We start from the raw sequence: 15400 nt of genomic DNA on the forward strand, positions 1-15400 counted from the left end.
CCACAGCGCTGTAAGAAACAACAAAGAGAAGAAGAAGAGAAAGCTCACGCGACGTCCACACGTCCTCTCTCGTTCCCATCAACAGCACATGCTAGCTGCTCAGCTGCAGCCTGTGGCAAAGTGACTCAGACAAAGGAAGCACGCTCAGCGCCACGGCGAGTCTCGGCACACACGGCCACGCGGTGAGGGTTAACGAGGAAGCTGGGACTGTTAATGAAGAGGGAAGGTCTGCTTCTGTCACAGCCACACACACACACAGCTTTTAACACTGATGCTTCAAGTTTAACCATTCATCTGGTCCAGTCTGACATGATTGAGACCCAGGAACTGCTGACTGCTGTCAAACATAAGGCCCGGAGGCCAGAACTGGCAAGGCAAAAGAGTCCAATCTGGCTCACAGCATGGCTTTGGAATACATGACAAAGGGCGTAAACTTTGGACTTTTATTTGCCTCCGAAATAAAAACTACACCGGAGTAACTGAGCACGAAAAAGTTTTTGTTTTTAAAAGGAACGGAGATGAGATGTAAACAAACAAAAATCTTGTGTTTTACTTTTTAAATAAAGTTTTCTGCATACGTATTTCTTACAGTTGTGCAGTTCCTGCAGCCGCGGTTCTTCATCATGTAGAAAGTCATGCTTTTTCTGAGACTCTGACAGAAGGGGCGGTTATAGCGCTCGCTCCTCGAGGCTACAGTCCAAATGAAGTGAGCCGGTCTGGCTTACTGAGGATCAGAGTGGACTCTAATGGCTCATTGTGGGAAACAAGTTCCTGCTCAAGGTTAATAAACTAAGCTTCGGTGCAGTCGTTTAAAGAGCCCGCGACCTCTGAAGCGTTTCTACACTATTTAGAACCTCGTATTATTAAAGAAGATGTTTTGTTGCTTTGCAGACGACACTCACAGCTTCTTCCTCAGACTTCAGACATGTTAGAAACCTGTTTTAAGAATGAAAAGTGGAAGCTGAAGCTTACAGTGGTATGTGACGCAGCAGAGTGCCGATGCACATCTTCATCTCCAGTCCCAAAGCAGAGGCTCTTCTTCTCATGTTTGTGGCTTTTTGGCATTTCTAATGTGATCAAACGGCACGCGAGACTTGGCTGGCCAGCAGCTCTTAGAGCGCCAAACACATTTGGCACATCAGTCAAAATCACTTCCTGTGACATTTTCCATCTTTGACCGATCACACTGCAGACAGATGGCTGCAAATGTAAAAACAGCAAAGAGCGAGCGTTTTGAAGACTGAGACGCAAGTCTGAAGGTGACTCATCTCTGCTCTCCTCGAGTATCAAAATTTAAGGCCGACTTTCTTTGTTTTCAAACCGTTTAAACCACTTTAGAAGAGCAATGCAGCACCTCTGTATAATCACACACTACACACATCAGTCACTAAAATACAGAATACAGCAGGAGACAGTCTCAGAGGCATCCTCAGAGCATCTACAGACAACAGCGTGCTGCCCCAGTCTCATCTCGTATTTACATTCAAAAGCTAAAGTAATCTCCTGCTCACACATGTGCACGCAGTAGCAGCACCGTCCCTGCTGCAGTCCCTCCTCCTTTATCACAGCATCCAGCAGAGAATCTCACCGGACGCTCGAGTGTTTTGATTTCTCCTCCTGTTGCTGAGCGTGGCCACACTCATAGGACAAACGAGCTGCAGACAGCCGGTGCGCGCGCACGCCTTTATTAGCTTATCGGGATGTGTGTGCAGAAACCGACAGAGCGAGGCAAATTCCATCTGCATAATTCAATCAGAGGCAATGAAGTAAATGAAAATCAACAGTGAGGCGTCATTCATGTGGAGAGCAGCGAGGATGACCTGAGAGCAGGAAACTGTATTCATCTTAAACAATCCGATAAAGCGCCCACGTTACAAAGACCTGAGGATCCTCCCATGACCAGCGTTTCCATCAAATTAACATCTCCACATGTGACGCCTCTACAGACAGTGAAGCCTGCTGGATTTATGAGTTACCTGCTGCACTACAGCAGTGATGTTCGTGGATTCTCCATGTGCCGTTCTTCCAGATGTTTAAGTTTCTCTAACAGCAAGCAGGAAGCTCATCTCAGCTGTCACGCATTTTCATTATTTTTTAAATAATGGAGCCTTTTAATGATTCTCTCCCATCATTACAGGAGATGATCATACAACAGGTCAGAGGTCCATTTTTACCTGATACCAGGATCACCTTCTACCCCGATTCCTCCTGGGTACAGTTCTGCAGTACTTTTAGAGTCACCTTTAGAGTCCGTGTGGAGAGCACACCTGAGCATCACACTTTTTTTAAACATAACAGACCCAAGAGGGCTCAGTCTTATTGTTGGATGCAGAAACTGTATTTATTGATTACTTTAATGGCCGTTATAAATATGAAAATGATCAGTCTGTACTTCAGTGAAGATTCATCATCATCCAGTGTCCTGATCCTAACCTTGAAGCCGGCAGATGTTGAGCAGCTGATGGAGGAGACCAACAATAAACAGCTGGTAGTTGACGTTAACTACCAGTTAAGCAGCAGGGAGAGAAAGTCTGTTTCTGTGCTTCCAGTCTGTAAGGTCTGTGAAAGGATAAATACACCCCCACTTTCAAGAACTACTCTGCCTTTAATGTAAATATAATGATCCCTCAATAGGTGGAAGTGTGCCCCCTGCTGACTTCAGCGTGACTCAGCAGCGGTGCACACAATCAGGCACGAGCCTGCAACACAGAGAATGAGCGGTCATGGCCAGATGAGAATCGATTGCAATTGGAGGACTACTGTAGCTATAAATAGCCTGGCGGGGCTATTACGGGGAACTGTTGGCTACTGCTGGAAACCCGGAGGAGGGAGAGGATCAGGCGAGGGAACGCATGTGAGACACGTGGCTTCGTTGTCCCTTCACTCGTCACCTCAGAGGGAGACCAGACAGGATGTGTTTATCAGCTAAAGCTGCACCCACAGTTGGTCAGTGCTAAGAATCATCCAATCATAATCCTAAAACAGGCACTCAGATGTCCTGGGCGGTACCGTAACCTTAGAGCAGCCATATTATTGGTCAGATAATGTCATTAAAAGCACAAACGCGTGTCCCAGATGTCCAGTCCAGGGACTCCAGTTAGCTGAGGTGAAGCCTAGCAGACAGCTAGCAACTACAGCCACCTGTGGTGCCATCCACCTGTCAGTCAAAGAGGCCCTGTACAGCTGTTGTGAGGGTGAAATTATCTACAGAGACCAAAACAGTCTGTACCAGCCTGTAAGCATGTTTCTTTTAACACGGGAGTCTATGGGGAGTGGCTCATTGCTGCCTCTGCTGGACACCAGAGGAACTGCAGCCAAACTTTTCCTTGTGAACATTTTTAGATTTTTATTTAGTCCAGGAGTTAAAACAACAACAACAACACAAAAGATCCAGAGCTCACAGTCTCAGTGAGCTCCTTGTGTGCAGGTTCATTCACACAACAAGTACAAATGAGTCTTTTTCATGTATGTCTGCTGTTTTTTAAATCCTCTCTAATTCATTAGAAACACAAACAGGGATGTTCCAGGTACTGTGGACTCTGCATCTGTGGAAGTACCTGGAACTGATTAGCCACATAGGGGCTCGAGTCAATAGTTCCACAGGAACCAGAACCAAGTCCAGGTAATCAGCTGAAACGACTGTTACTGACGGGATTAAAGAGCAAAACTCAGCAGCAGCGACCTTCTAATGGGACGCTTCTGTTACTATGTCTAAGAGTAAATTACTCTGCTGCCCCTTTTAGCTCCGCTTTAGATAAAAGCACAAAGACAAGAGAGGAGCAGATTGTACACGTGCTGTTTGCCTCATTACGGCTTGTTAAAGAGCCTCATTTGTCAGCGGGGCCTTGGCTGTGGTGCAGACTCAGTTTTCTTTGCAGAAATAAGCCTAATAAAAATACAATAAAGGAGGCGCCTCACAGAAGTACACTCAGGAGCAGCCACACCGCTCGCTCTGCTCTCCTGCGTCAGTACACACCACTAACACGGGCCAGATTGCTGATGGCAACTCCAAAAGCAGACCTTTCATCTGCTGTTAAAGATACACGACAATTTCACATCAACCTAAAGCCATGCTGCTCTGTGAAGCTCTGCAGTCTGAAGACTACAGAGAACAGAATCAAAGAGGTTGAACACAGAAACAAGCATTCCCACACCAGACCCAGGATGCTCCTCCTGCCTGGATTGGCTCGCCCAGAGTCATCCTGGTCTGATACCTCCTGGGGGAAGAGCTCAGAGGAAGACCTCGCAACCCCAGATGGGGTTTGGTGACAGTCACGACAGTTAAACGGTGAGAAAGGGAAAGTACCAAACTGCTTATAACAGATCGGGGTCTTTGGTCTGGGTTTGTTCTCTAAAGAACAAACGCAGAAATTAGATTTCTTTAAATTGATTCCCTGCACAAGCAGTAGCTGAGATGATGCTGAAAGTGTTTAAAAACCACGACTCTGCTCAGAGCTCACATTAGAAACGCATGAAGGAAAATCTGAGCAGAGGAGTGGAAATCAGCCCATGCTGTGACTCAATGTGCAGAATAAACATACAGCGGATATAGTGGTGGGTCGTGTGATTAGGTAGAGGAAGGGTCCATAGGGGGTCCATGACCCTCTTGGGGACACCTCAAATCTGGGAGTTTCCACCAATTGTCCAGATGCTTTTCTTTCCAAGCTTCTTGGATGACAATGACCTGGATGAGTGAGAACCTTCACGAACATACAGCAGACACTTTAACCCACATGTCTGAGAATTGATGCATAAATAACAGTAAGAGGACGAGTTTCTTTGTAAATCCCGTGACAGCATAAAGTCGATCGTGCGTGCTGACACGCGTGCCATTTATATTCATACATAAGAAGGCTCGGCTCTCGGTCTGAAACACGTTGCAGTTGAGCCTGACATCGTGTGCAGATTTAACAGCCCGCCGCCCGACACACCGCAGACCCGCTCGTACTTACACGTGAAGATGACCATGACAGCACGCAGCAGTAGGTCGATGGCGGTGTCCCACTGATCTGGCACGCAAGCTACCATGGATGGTATGAGGATTTCTGCTGGGACATAGAACTGCAGGGCGAAGGTGATGAAGATCCCGAAGCAGTACAGGAGCTTCACGACCTGGTACATCCTGGAAAATGGGGAGGAAGGAGTGGAAGGAGTCAAGTAATGTGTGGAAAAATGTGACCTATCCCGCTTATTTTTACTCCTAGATTCTCCTAGAGTAGCTTTGCATGACTCATAGTTCAAAATAATGCTATGTTTTAAACAAGCCATTTCGCCTCCCCACTCTTTGAGTGAAGTTTCTTCTGATTGGCTGCCACTCACCTACAGACAGTTTAAAGAGCAGGTAGGTGGAGCTGGAGAGGATTTCCACTCTCACCAAGGCAGAGAAAAACCCTTTGAGGTTGAGTGTTTATTTCCTCAGTGTCCGGCTGGAGAGAGGGGGTAGCTTGTGTGCCCCTGAGCCAGATAAGAGCCATAAAACTGATTTAAAACCTGATGCAGCTGTCACTCTGATCTCAGCATGCTCTGCACTTTTGGAGACTCAGTCAATCCACCACCGCTAGAGCTTGTGGAGCATGTGAGCACAGAGCCAGGAAACTGAAGGAGAAACCAGTAACAGCAGCTCTCACCTGGACTTACTAAAGTAATGTAAACACATTCAGATCCATGGCTTCCTGATTCATTCATCATGCAGTGTCCGCAGGTTTCCTGATGCAAATACAACAAGCTGTGGATGTGAAGCATCAGCTCTGAGTATCTATCTATTAGGGGTGCAACAATACACAAAATTCACGGTTCAGTTCGGTTCGATACTTTGGTGTCATGGTTCGATATTTTTTCGATACAAAAAAAAAAAAAAAAAAAATGTTCATGCCTTTTTAATTTGTCATTTATTAAAATTATAAATATATATTTTAACTCAAATGTACAGTTTTTAAATTTAATGCTGCTGTTACAACAAAGTAATAAAAAAAATAAATATATCTGATTGAGGAATCACTCATCTTTGGAAAAGAGAGTTTATTACAGAGAAATGTCTCTTTCCAAAATAAAAGCTATACTATACGCTTCTTCTGGGCTATATTCTCAGCAGCATATTAAACATATCAGGCACCCATAAGGAGAATCATGTGCTAACGGCTGTCTAAATGACTCGGGTAAAGTTTGTAGCATGCGTGCTTGTTGTTTTTGTCTGCTTCCACTTGTCTTTGCACTAGGATGATGTCGGAGTAAATGTGCACGGCCAACACGTTAACGAGCTAACTGCGCTAACACACTAGTTCCCACCAATGTAACTGAGCATTGCGTGGCACATCCAACATACGGTTTTACTTTAGTCCATGATGCGCTTACCTTCAGGGTCATACGTCACATGAAAACCAAAATAGTTCCAAACGCCAGATCTGAATGAGGGTGGGGGAGGTTCAATTTGCCATGTTGCAAGGAGAGCTTAACTTCTGTCTCGCTAGCTTGCCCTGCGTTCAGTGAATCTGCGTTCGACTACTCCGCCTAGGCTGCACTGTCGAGCGCAGATCCACTGAGCACTCAACACAGAGGTATCAACACATCATCAGAAGGAAAGTTGAAAGTTGAACACTCCAGCTGGCTGGAGTGTTCACACACACATCTTCAACCTTTCCCTCTCTCTGTCTGTAGTCCCAGCCTGCTTCAAAATGGCCACCATCGTCCCTGTACCCAAATCCTCCACCATCTCCTCATTGAACGACTGGCGACCTGTAGCCCTGACCCCCATCGTAAGCAAATGCTTCGAGAAGCTGGTCAGGGACTTCATCTGCTCTGCACTACCCGACTCACTGGACCCTCTACAGTTTGCATACCGCCACAACAGGTCCACTGATGATGCCATAGCCCTGACACTACACACTGCCCTGTCACACCTGGAGAAGAGAGACACGTATGTGAGAATGCTGTTTGTAGATTACAGCTCAGCATTCAATACCATCGTTCCCTCGAAGCTGGACAGGAAACTGCAGGATCTAGGACTGAGCAGCTCCCTCTGCAGCTGGATCCTTAGCTTCCTGTCTGACAGACGCCAGGTGGTCAGACTGGGCAGCATCACCTCATCCCCCATCACACTGAACACTGGTGCTCCACAGGGGTGTGTACTGAGCCCTCTCCTGTACTCACTCTACACCTACGACTGCACAGCCACTAACAGCTCCAACATCATTGTGAAGTTTGCGGACGACACTACAGTGGTGGGTCTAATCACCAACGGTGATGAGACGGCTTACAGGGAGGAGGTCAGCGCCCTGACCCACTGGTGTCAAGACAACCATCTCACCCTCAACGTCGCAAAGACAAAGGAGTTGATAGTGGACTTCCGGAGGTGCAGAGAAGTACACACCCCCATCACCATCAACGGCGCTGCTGTGGAGAGAGTGAGCAGCTTCCGGTTCCTTGGAGTACATCTGGCTGAAGATCTTACGTGGTCAGTACACATAAACAAAACAGTGAAGAAGGCGCAGCAGCACCTCTTCTTTCTCAGGAGACTGAAAAGATTCGGCATGAGCCCCCGCATCCTCAGGACCTTCTATCACTGTGCCATTGAGAGCATCCTCACTGGATGCATCACCACCTGGTATGGCAACAGCACCGCCTACAACTGCAAAGCTCTCCAGCGAGTAGTGCGGTGCTCTGAACGGATAATTGGAGGTGAGCTTCCCTCCCTCCAAGACATCTACAGGAAGCGGTGCCTGAGGAAAGCAGGGAGGATCATCAAGGACTCCAGTCACCCCAGCCATAAACTGTTCAGACTGCTTCCATCAGGAAGGAGGTTCTGCAGCATCCGGTCCCGTACCAGCAGACTGAGAGACAGCTTTTTCCATCAGGCCATCAGACTGCTGAACACTTCATAGACACCTCAGCTTCACTACTGGAACTTCAACATTATGCACTCCACACTGTATATAAATGCCACTTGTTTTGCACATATTCAACTCTGTATATTTTATTATTATTATTATTTTTTTTTTTACTATTTAATTTGTAAAAATGTGTGTATACACACACACACACACACACACACACACACACACACACACACACACACACGAAAATATTTAGTATACACATCCAGAAATGCATACACTATTATATATTGTACATATATTTATTAGTTTCAGGTTGGCCATTCTTGTATTTTGCTCGTTTGTGTTGTTGTGTTTGCACATCTCTGTTGCTTGTGGGGCTCGCACACAAGAATTTCACTCGCATGTGCTGTGCCAGTGTGCCTGCACATGTGATGTGACAATAAAAGTGATTTGATTTGATTTTGATTTGATAAAATAAATTAAAAAAATTTTATTGTTCGATACATATGCGTACCGAACCGAAAGCACTGTATCGAACGGTTCAATATTGATACGAGTATCGTTGCACCCCTACTATCTATGGGTCTAAAACACAGTAAAACAGGTTTTAATATTTTAATGAGACACTGGGTCCCAATCCTGCCACCTTTCTTCTAAACAATGAAGATTTAAGTCTCTTTGCTCTTCGGCACATCACATCTGCTGAGTCTGGACGTACCACACTGTGCTTCAGTTTAGTTTAGGAGGTTTGGACTTGTGTATTGAGACGCACCTGCACCACAAACACACACAATAGTTTGTGTTCCTGGAGGTTTGAGGCAGTGACACACAGTGTTGGGAGTAACGGAATACATGTACCGCCGTTACGTATTTAAAATACAAAATATGAGTAACTGTATTCCGTTACAGTTACCATTTAAAAAGGTGGTATTCAGAATACAGTTACTTTGTTGAAATAAATGGATTACACTGCGGTACTTTCCTGTTTCATTTTGTCGCGGGTCAGGACTGTTTGGGTTTTGTTTGACAGCTACGTGCTGTTGTTCCAGGCGGCAGCGTTACGGTTGCCATGGTTACAGGGCGACGCTCTCTCTCTCTGCGACTGTGTGTTTCCTGGGTGAGAGAGCGCCTTTTCGTTGTTGTTGTTGTGCTAAGCTAATAGGCAGAATGCTACAAGCATAGCTCTAAAGAATGTAGCATCATGGGCAGTGTCTGTGAGCGCGAGGAGGGAGAAAAAGGGGAGTGGAAAGGTACAAGTTGTCATCGAGGAAAAACGGGAGCTGGAAGCATGTAAATATAATAATAACCACTTCAGCCAAGAAGAGAGCCTGACGAGCCCAGTTGTAAGTAAGCTATTAAGACTCGACTGTACACCGTGTTCATGTTTTCCTCCGAAAACAATAAGTTCCGTTGGAGCAGCCTTTCGACACCTCTCTCTGTGTCTCGCAAGAAAAGGTGACCCACACAACAAAGTAAAGCTATTTTTCGGCTACGAGCTGACACGGACCCCGCCGTATTAGTCTGAGGTCCCTTTACTACAGTTCGGAGTCGCGGACCTTCAGTAATAGTAATAAATCACACAGCAATAGTACATTCACGTTGTTGTAAAAAGCATGATAATATATTAAGTAATCCAAAGTATTCAGAATACGTTACTGTCATTGAGTAACGTAACGGAATACGTTACAGAATACATTTTGGGGCATGTATTCTGTATTCTGTAATGGAATACATTTTAAAAGTAACCTTCCCAACACTGGTGACACAACAGGAGGAGATGTGCTTGGGTGGAGTCATCTGAGTGCACAGCTGACTCCACCCATCCTGTGGTGTCTTATGTGATTCTCTGAGTGCTGTAGGACATTAACCAGCACAAATGTTTTTAAACATGCCGACTCGACTCGATTTCTAATCCTGAGCGTTGTGGCGGTATCTCACCAGCAGTTAGGTAGGTTCAGTGTGATGCTGCCGCCGATGTGCTCTCCAAAGCACATGTATCCTATGGTTCCCAGGCTGATGTAGAGGAAGGTGACGATGCCCATGCCCAAATAGAGAACCTGGGTGAACCTCTGTGGCCTCTGCATCTTGTTCTCCAGGGGCAGAACCTGCAGAGAGAAACGCTGTTAGCGGGACATTTCAGTGACACGTGAAGGCTCAGTGGTGTCTGCTCACACTGATGCCCTGAAAGCTCGCCTTCGCCAGGAAGCTTTGCTTTTTTATAAACCAGATTTAACTGAATTAAATGGAGCTTTTGGAAAATGTAGCTTATCAGCCAGGCTTCATCATTATAAAGACAAGCTTCTCTGCATGGACAGGAAAAAGGCCAACTCTGAAACACACGTGTCTGCAGGGCAGATGTTAGCGAGAGTCATACGATGCTTTGAAAAATGTCAAAATGAGGCAAATGTTCTTAAATAAACATCAATAAAGTGAAATAATAACATATCAATAATGTATCTGTAATGAGTAATTGTGACATTAACACTGGGTTACACACCGTGTGTGCTTCAATGGTCACCGGTGAGCGGCGGTGGACTTTAAACGCTCTGAAATCGGACGACTGATTTTGACTCACGTTGTGCTTCATACTGTGAATACCTTCCAGCTCTGAGCGTACACAAGAGTGGGTGCAAATCTGGCACTTTAAAAAAAAAAAATATATATATTTTTTGGCCTTTTTCTGTCTTCGACAGATACAGAGAAGACTGACCGGAAAGCGGAGGGAAACATGCGGCAAAGGGCCGCGGGTTGGACTCGAACCCGAGCCGGCCGCTCTCAGTCATGCGGCATATGGTCGCCTGCTCATCCAAATATGGCACTTTTTAATTCAAATATGACAGTATTAGAAAATGACTGTGAAGGAGTCACAGCATGAAGGTGAGCCTGGCCTATGTAGCTAACAGGAGACCTTTCATATGTTGACACGAGCCCTCAAAGTTTACCCAGAATGCACTTTATTACTCTGACTGGTGACTCACACTGACACTCGCAGCTGCACAGATTCCAGATCTGTGACACGTGATATCTGCTGCACTGATGAAGACACGATTTTAAAAAATGATTAAAAAGCACCGTCTCTTTGTGCTATATGGGCCTGTAAATCTGAAAATATTTATAGTGATGTCAAAGTTTGTATACCTGCATTAATTGCACAGTCAACAGTCTTATCACATCTGAGCTTTTATCTTTTATCTTTTAATGTATCGTTTTAAAAACTTGGAACTGCAGTGAACTGTGTTCGATCATCTTGAAATATTGCTTTGAATTGTTTAGGTGAACACGGGGATTTTGACAGTAAAATCATTCACAGACTTTACATTCCACACTCTGTTATTAAAAATGGTCAGTGGGACGTGCTGGTGTAATCCCCCTCTTTCTGGACCCCTGCTGCTCTCCTATCTCCAGCCCCCCCCCCCCACAGCAGCGTGATGCATGATGCCTTATTTGCATAAAGAAATCCAACGGTAATGCAGGGGGAGATAACAGTGCCGTTTATAATCCACGTAATCGAGGCACACAGGTGTTTCACATTGATACAGTCATAAAGTTTTCGGCAGCACATGCGTGCATGTGTTACCATCAGCCACTCACTCACCACTCCAATGCCTTCGAAGGCAAAGATGGCCGTTCCGAAGAAGAGAGGGTAGTCTTTAGCTCTGCCAACTTTTGGGAGGTCAGTGGGGTTTGAGATGTTCTGTAGAGAAACAAAACAAAATAGATCCACAGCCAGTTAGAGCTGTTCTTCAACTAATCGCATCCTCGCTACTCTTAACATGATTAGCCGAGAAAAAGCTGCACAATGAAAATGAACTGCTGCAGACTTAAAAATTACAGATGGAGTGAGGTGTTAAATGTTATCTGCACGACAGCCCTGTTCTTCACAACAATACAAATAAGAGAGCATCCGCTCAAAGAGCTCCACGCAAGCAGCTCGGCCAGCTGTGTCAGACACATGCCATTATTTCTGTATCTTTTGGCTCTTATTTTGAAAATTCAAACTCTGGTCTGGGACATGAATGATTCTTTCTCTACTGCGAGATGGAGGGTCACCTAAGCACTAAATGTACTACCTGTGCATGATTTATTATAAAGCATGTGTCTGTGTGCAGGTATCTGCAGAGGAGCACCGAGTTAACCTTCTGTCTGCAAACTTTGACTGGATGATGCATTTCATTAAAAAAGGTCAGCAGGATGAGCCCGAACCCTGAAAACTATCTGAAGTGATTAAAAAAAGTACATTATTATTATTATCATCATCATCATCATCATCATCATCATCATCATCATCCTGGTGTTCAAATCAGAGCTCATGCCGAGAGGAAAAAGTCCCACCGAGCAGCAGAAGATCCAGATTGTTTTCAAAGCTGCTAGTGGCCTTTATGCTCTGCTTATCCCCAAATGTGCTGCTCAGATGATCCATCAGCCACAGTCATCTCACAGGCTGCACGCACAACCTTCTCCACCACGCGCTGCTGCAGGGAGCTCTTACTTATCCAGGTAACAAACAAGCTTCTGCTCAATGTCACAACTTAATGAGACCACAGAGGGTGAAAAACGAGGCTACAACCTTGACTGAAGGCAATCGAATCAGAGAGAAACCTGCGGCTCACCGTGAGTGAGTAGTAGTAGATCAGGAACAAACTAGCCGTCATGGCCACATTGGCCCCCAGAGAGAACGGGGCCAGGCACTTCAGGTTGCGGATAAAGACCAGCAGGATGATGGCAGGCAGGAAGCAGAGCATGTATAGGCGGGAGTCAAAGCTCGGGACCAGGACCTGGGTCTGGTTGGTGTAGTTCGTCTGGCAGCTGATGGTGGTGGCGTTGGCAGCTTCTACCACCTGGTGAAGGCAGGTCAGATAAAGAGAGGATGATGCTCATTCTGCTGAAAAGGTCTTAAACACCAAAGGAGTGATTACAACCCAGGACTGGATAGAGATCGTCTGCAGGCTCAAACCAATCAGAGCTAGAGCTCGGGCAGTGTGTGCAGGTTTTCTGAGACATAAAAATCATACGAAATTCTCTCTGTGGAAATAAATAACAGAGCAAATATCACGTGTCTTTCAAAGTAAGAGCATGGGGCTTGTCCACCTGGAAATGGAATGTGTTGTGTTCTCCGAAGGTTGAAAACTGGATATTTCAGATCTGTGTTTGTGTTTGTGTCATGTTTCTGCTCAGCTCTTCAACACACGGCTCTGTATTTACTGAGCCGAGTCAGTCTGAATCTCTGAGTAAAATCACCGCCCACCAGATGTTTGACTGCTGCTTCAGCAAAAATGAGCGGACACAAAATACATGCAGGCAGGCGGCACCCCCTAGTGGCTAAAAACTGAACTACACAAACTGAGCCTGTCTTGATCGCCATCATTTCCATCACCTCACACACTCCCTGCTGAAATAAGTGATCGTCTGATTTTCCTCCATATCAGTGTGTTTCATGGTATTCTATTCTCTCAGTAAAGACAAAACCACAGGAGTATGAACCGAACATAATTAAATATTTACTCATGCAAACATCCATAAAATTATTAGATCATGTGTTTACTCTACAGTCAGTCTGTCTGCACTTTCTTTAAACTGAGGCAGGTGGATGAAGCTCAGCGTGCCTCCTCACGCTTGGCCTGATAGGACAGATTACTTCTGGAGAACATTTTCAGGTTTTCCATGAGTGCAAAACTTTGCAAAAATTTGTTGTAACATGGCACAGCCTTCTGGGTGGCTGACCTGCATGCAGGGGTTTGATCTGGAGTTATTACAGCTTTCCATTTTTTTATTTGAATGTATCTTTAAATCTTTCATTTTCACTTTAGTTTAGCTTCTAGGATACTTTTAAAGTTTCACTTTTAGTTTTTATAACTTTCAGAGTCAGTCTTGTTTTTTTTTTTTTATGAAGAAATGATCCGTACTGATTTATGAAGTTCAGATCAGTTAAACAAAACGAAAACATCTGTGAGGTCACTGAGGTCACACTGGCTGCAGCTCTGTGGTTATCAGCCCAATAAACACCACAGGTGAAAATCACATGGTACAAAAACACCTCACTCTGTAACGCTGACAGGGACAATTAAACTGTGTCTGTGAGTGCATCTGTGAGTTTGTGAATGTCGGTGTGTCTGTCGGTGAGTCTGTGAGTGCATCTGATTATGTGAGTGTGTTGACCTGCTTGACGTTGTCACTGAGGAAGACGAAGTAGACACAGCAGAAGCCCAGCTGTGTGATGATGAGGAACAGGTTGACGGTCCGCCTGGGCGAGACGATGAAACAGTTAAAACACAGAACAGGACGACGTCTCTCTGATCACATCTTTAATTCTTTGAGGTTCACAGGTCTGAAAGAATTTCCTTTCCTTTAAAAAATTTACGTTTTTTGTTATTTGTTTTTTTCTTATGCCTGTGGGACTAAATCTGACATCTTTACATGTTTTACATATTAAAATTAATTTGTTTTCTTGACGTGTCTAAAGAAACACCGAGCAGAACAGGTGAGCGTGTTTCTTACTTTCCCCACTGTGAATGTCGCCTCAGCCACGGCACGTTTTCCATCCCGTACTGCACAGCCTCGCCGTAGGTCAGAGATGGTCGGTTCATCCTGCGGGGGGGGGGGGGGGGGGGGGGGGCATCCAGGTGTCAGTCAGTTTCAGCTGACATGAAGCTAAATAACCAAACTGAAAATAACCAGCACAGAAAAGTCGCCCTCTGCTGGACATAAAGGTATCCAGGTTTAAAGTACTGGCTTCAAGCCTGGACAAGCCATGTCCATCTTTAATATACAGTTTATAAGTTCACTGCAGTAAACACCGCCTGAACACAAGCTTAAGCTCCAAAGCTTGTGTGAACAAAGCAGTTCATCTGGTGTCCAGCAGAGGCAGCAGTGAGCCAGCTCCCACATGTTTACAGACCGACACAGACACTGGTTTAGTCTCTATAGATGATTTATAACTCAGCTGCTTAAATTGCATTAAGGCTTAAAGCTTGCACGATCAGGAGCGTGGCCTCTCTGACTGACAGGTGGATGGTGACACAGGCAGCTGTAGCTGCTAGCTGTCTGCTAGTGTCACCAGAACTGGACTTCTGGACGTGTTTGTGCTGTTGGAGGCTTTTGGAGCATTTTAATGACATCATTTGACCCATAACATGGCTTCTGCGAGGTTACTGTAGTAACAGAGCAGCTCACAGATACCCTGACTTTGGGACATTTCAGGAGCCCAGAAGCACACGAAATGAGCTAAAAAATGATAAAGCCTGCAGAAACCCTCTGAAGTAAAAACAGATAAACGTTATATATGAAGAGTTAAAAACAATAAAATCCTTAGTAAGGCTTGAACACAGGTGCACATGCCCAACGAGTTGACAAAGAAATAAGAAAATGAAGTTTAGTTTTAACCCTTATTGGGTAACTGCGGTTCTTCCATATCTATGACAGAATCAGAGAAGTGACGACTGACTCGGCAAAAATTAAACCTCTAAAAACAGGAAGGGCCGCAACCACTTCTGTGTCTCCTCAGCTGATGCGTGACGGTGCAGAGGTGTCCGTTCACACTCGCGATCTCCTTGATCCTTTTAATCCCAGCT

The 15400-nt window shown here is 45.3% G+C and overlaps 1 protein-coding gene across 1 annotated transcript in view; it reads right to left on the reverse strand.

Moving 5' to 3' along the window:
- slc36a1 (solute carrier family 36 member 1) overlaps positions 1 to 15400 on the reverse strand; it is a 40189-nt gene that overhangs the window by 14078 nt on the left and 10711 nt on the right. The window contains exons 6-11 of the mRNA XM_085360867.1: positions 14328 to 14417; positions 13989 to 14073; positions 12443 to 12670; positions 11428 to 11526; positions 9771 to 9937; positions 4953 to 5122 (exon numbers count right to left, since the gene is read on the reverse strand). Coding sequence (XP_085216993.1) covers positions 4953 to 5122; positions 9771 to 9937; positions 11428 to 11526; positions 12443 to 12670; positions 13989 to 14073; positions 14328 to 14417 — 839 coding nt within the window. The remainder of the gene's footprint in view (positions 1 to 4952; positions 5123 to 9770; positions 9938 to 11427; positions 11527 to 12442; positions 12671 to 13988; positions 14074 to 14327; positions 14418 to 15400) is intronic.

This window comes from Diplotaxodon limnothrissa, linkage group LG2 (genome assembly GCF_057381915.1).
Source record: "Diplotaxodon limnothrissa isolate DT_005_m linkage group LG2, D_limnothrissa_male_GT1.1, whole genome shotgun sequence".
Classification (NCBI taxonomy): domain Eukaryota; kingdom Metazoa; phylum Chordata; class Actinopteri; order Cichliformes; family Cichlidae; genus Diplotaxodon; species Diplotaxodon limnothrissa.